Source organism: Passer montanus, unplaced genomic scaffold (assembly GCF_014805655.1).
Source record: "Passer montanus isolate IOZ18808 unplaced genomic scaffold, ASM1480565v1 scaffold13374, whole genome shotgun sequence".
Lineage (NCBI taxonomy): Eukaryota > Metazoa > Chordata > Aves > Passeriformes > Passeridae > Passer > Passer montanus.
Window position 1 is genome coordinate 1 of NW_024360249.1, and position 258 is coordinate 258.

General features: G+C 79.8%; 1 protein-coding gene across 1 annotated transcript; it reads left to right on the plus strand.

Moving 5' to 3' along the window:
- Positions 1-3: 3 nt before the first annotated feature.
- On the plus strand, positions 4-252 carry LOC120497694 (U7 snRNA-associated Sm-like protein LSm11; the record flags this gene model as incomplete). Its single annotated transcript, XM_039699475.1, has 1 exon — positions 4-252. A coding segment is annotated over one exon (249 nt), but the record flags the coding sequence as incomplete, so codon positions are not given.
- Positions 253-258: the final 6 nt, after the last annotated feature.

Sequence of the window (258 nt, forward strand, 5' to 3'; positions counted from 1 at the left end):
CCTGGGCGCCGCGGCCGCCCGCAGCCCGGCATGGAGGAGGACGAGGCGGGCGCGGAGCCGCGGGGCTCCCGCCGCCGCTCGCCCAGCCCTGGCCGCCTGGATGTGAGCTCCAGCCGCTTCGACCCGCTGCTGGCGCTCTACTCGCCGCGCACGCCGCTGCCCTTCCCCGCCGCGCCCTGCTTCAACAACCTCGCCGAGTACGAGAGCTTCCAGCGCGGCCTGCGCCGCCCGCACGGCCGCCGCGGTGCCCCCGCCGCC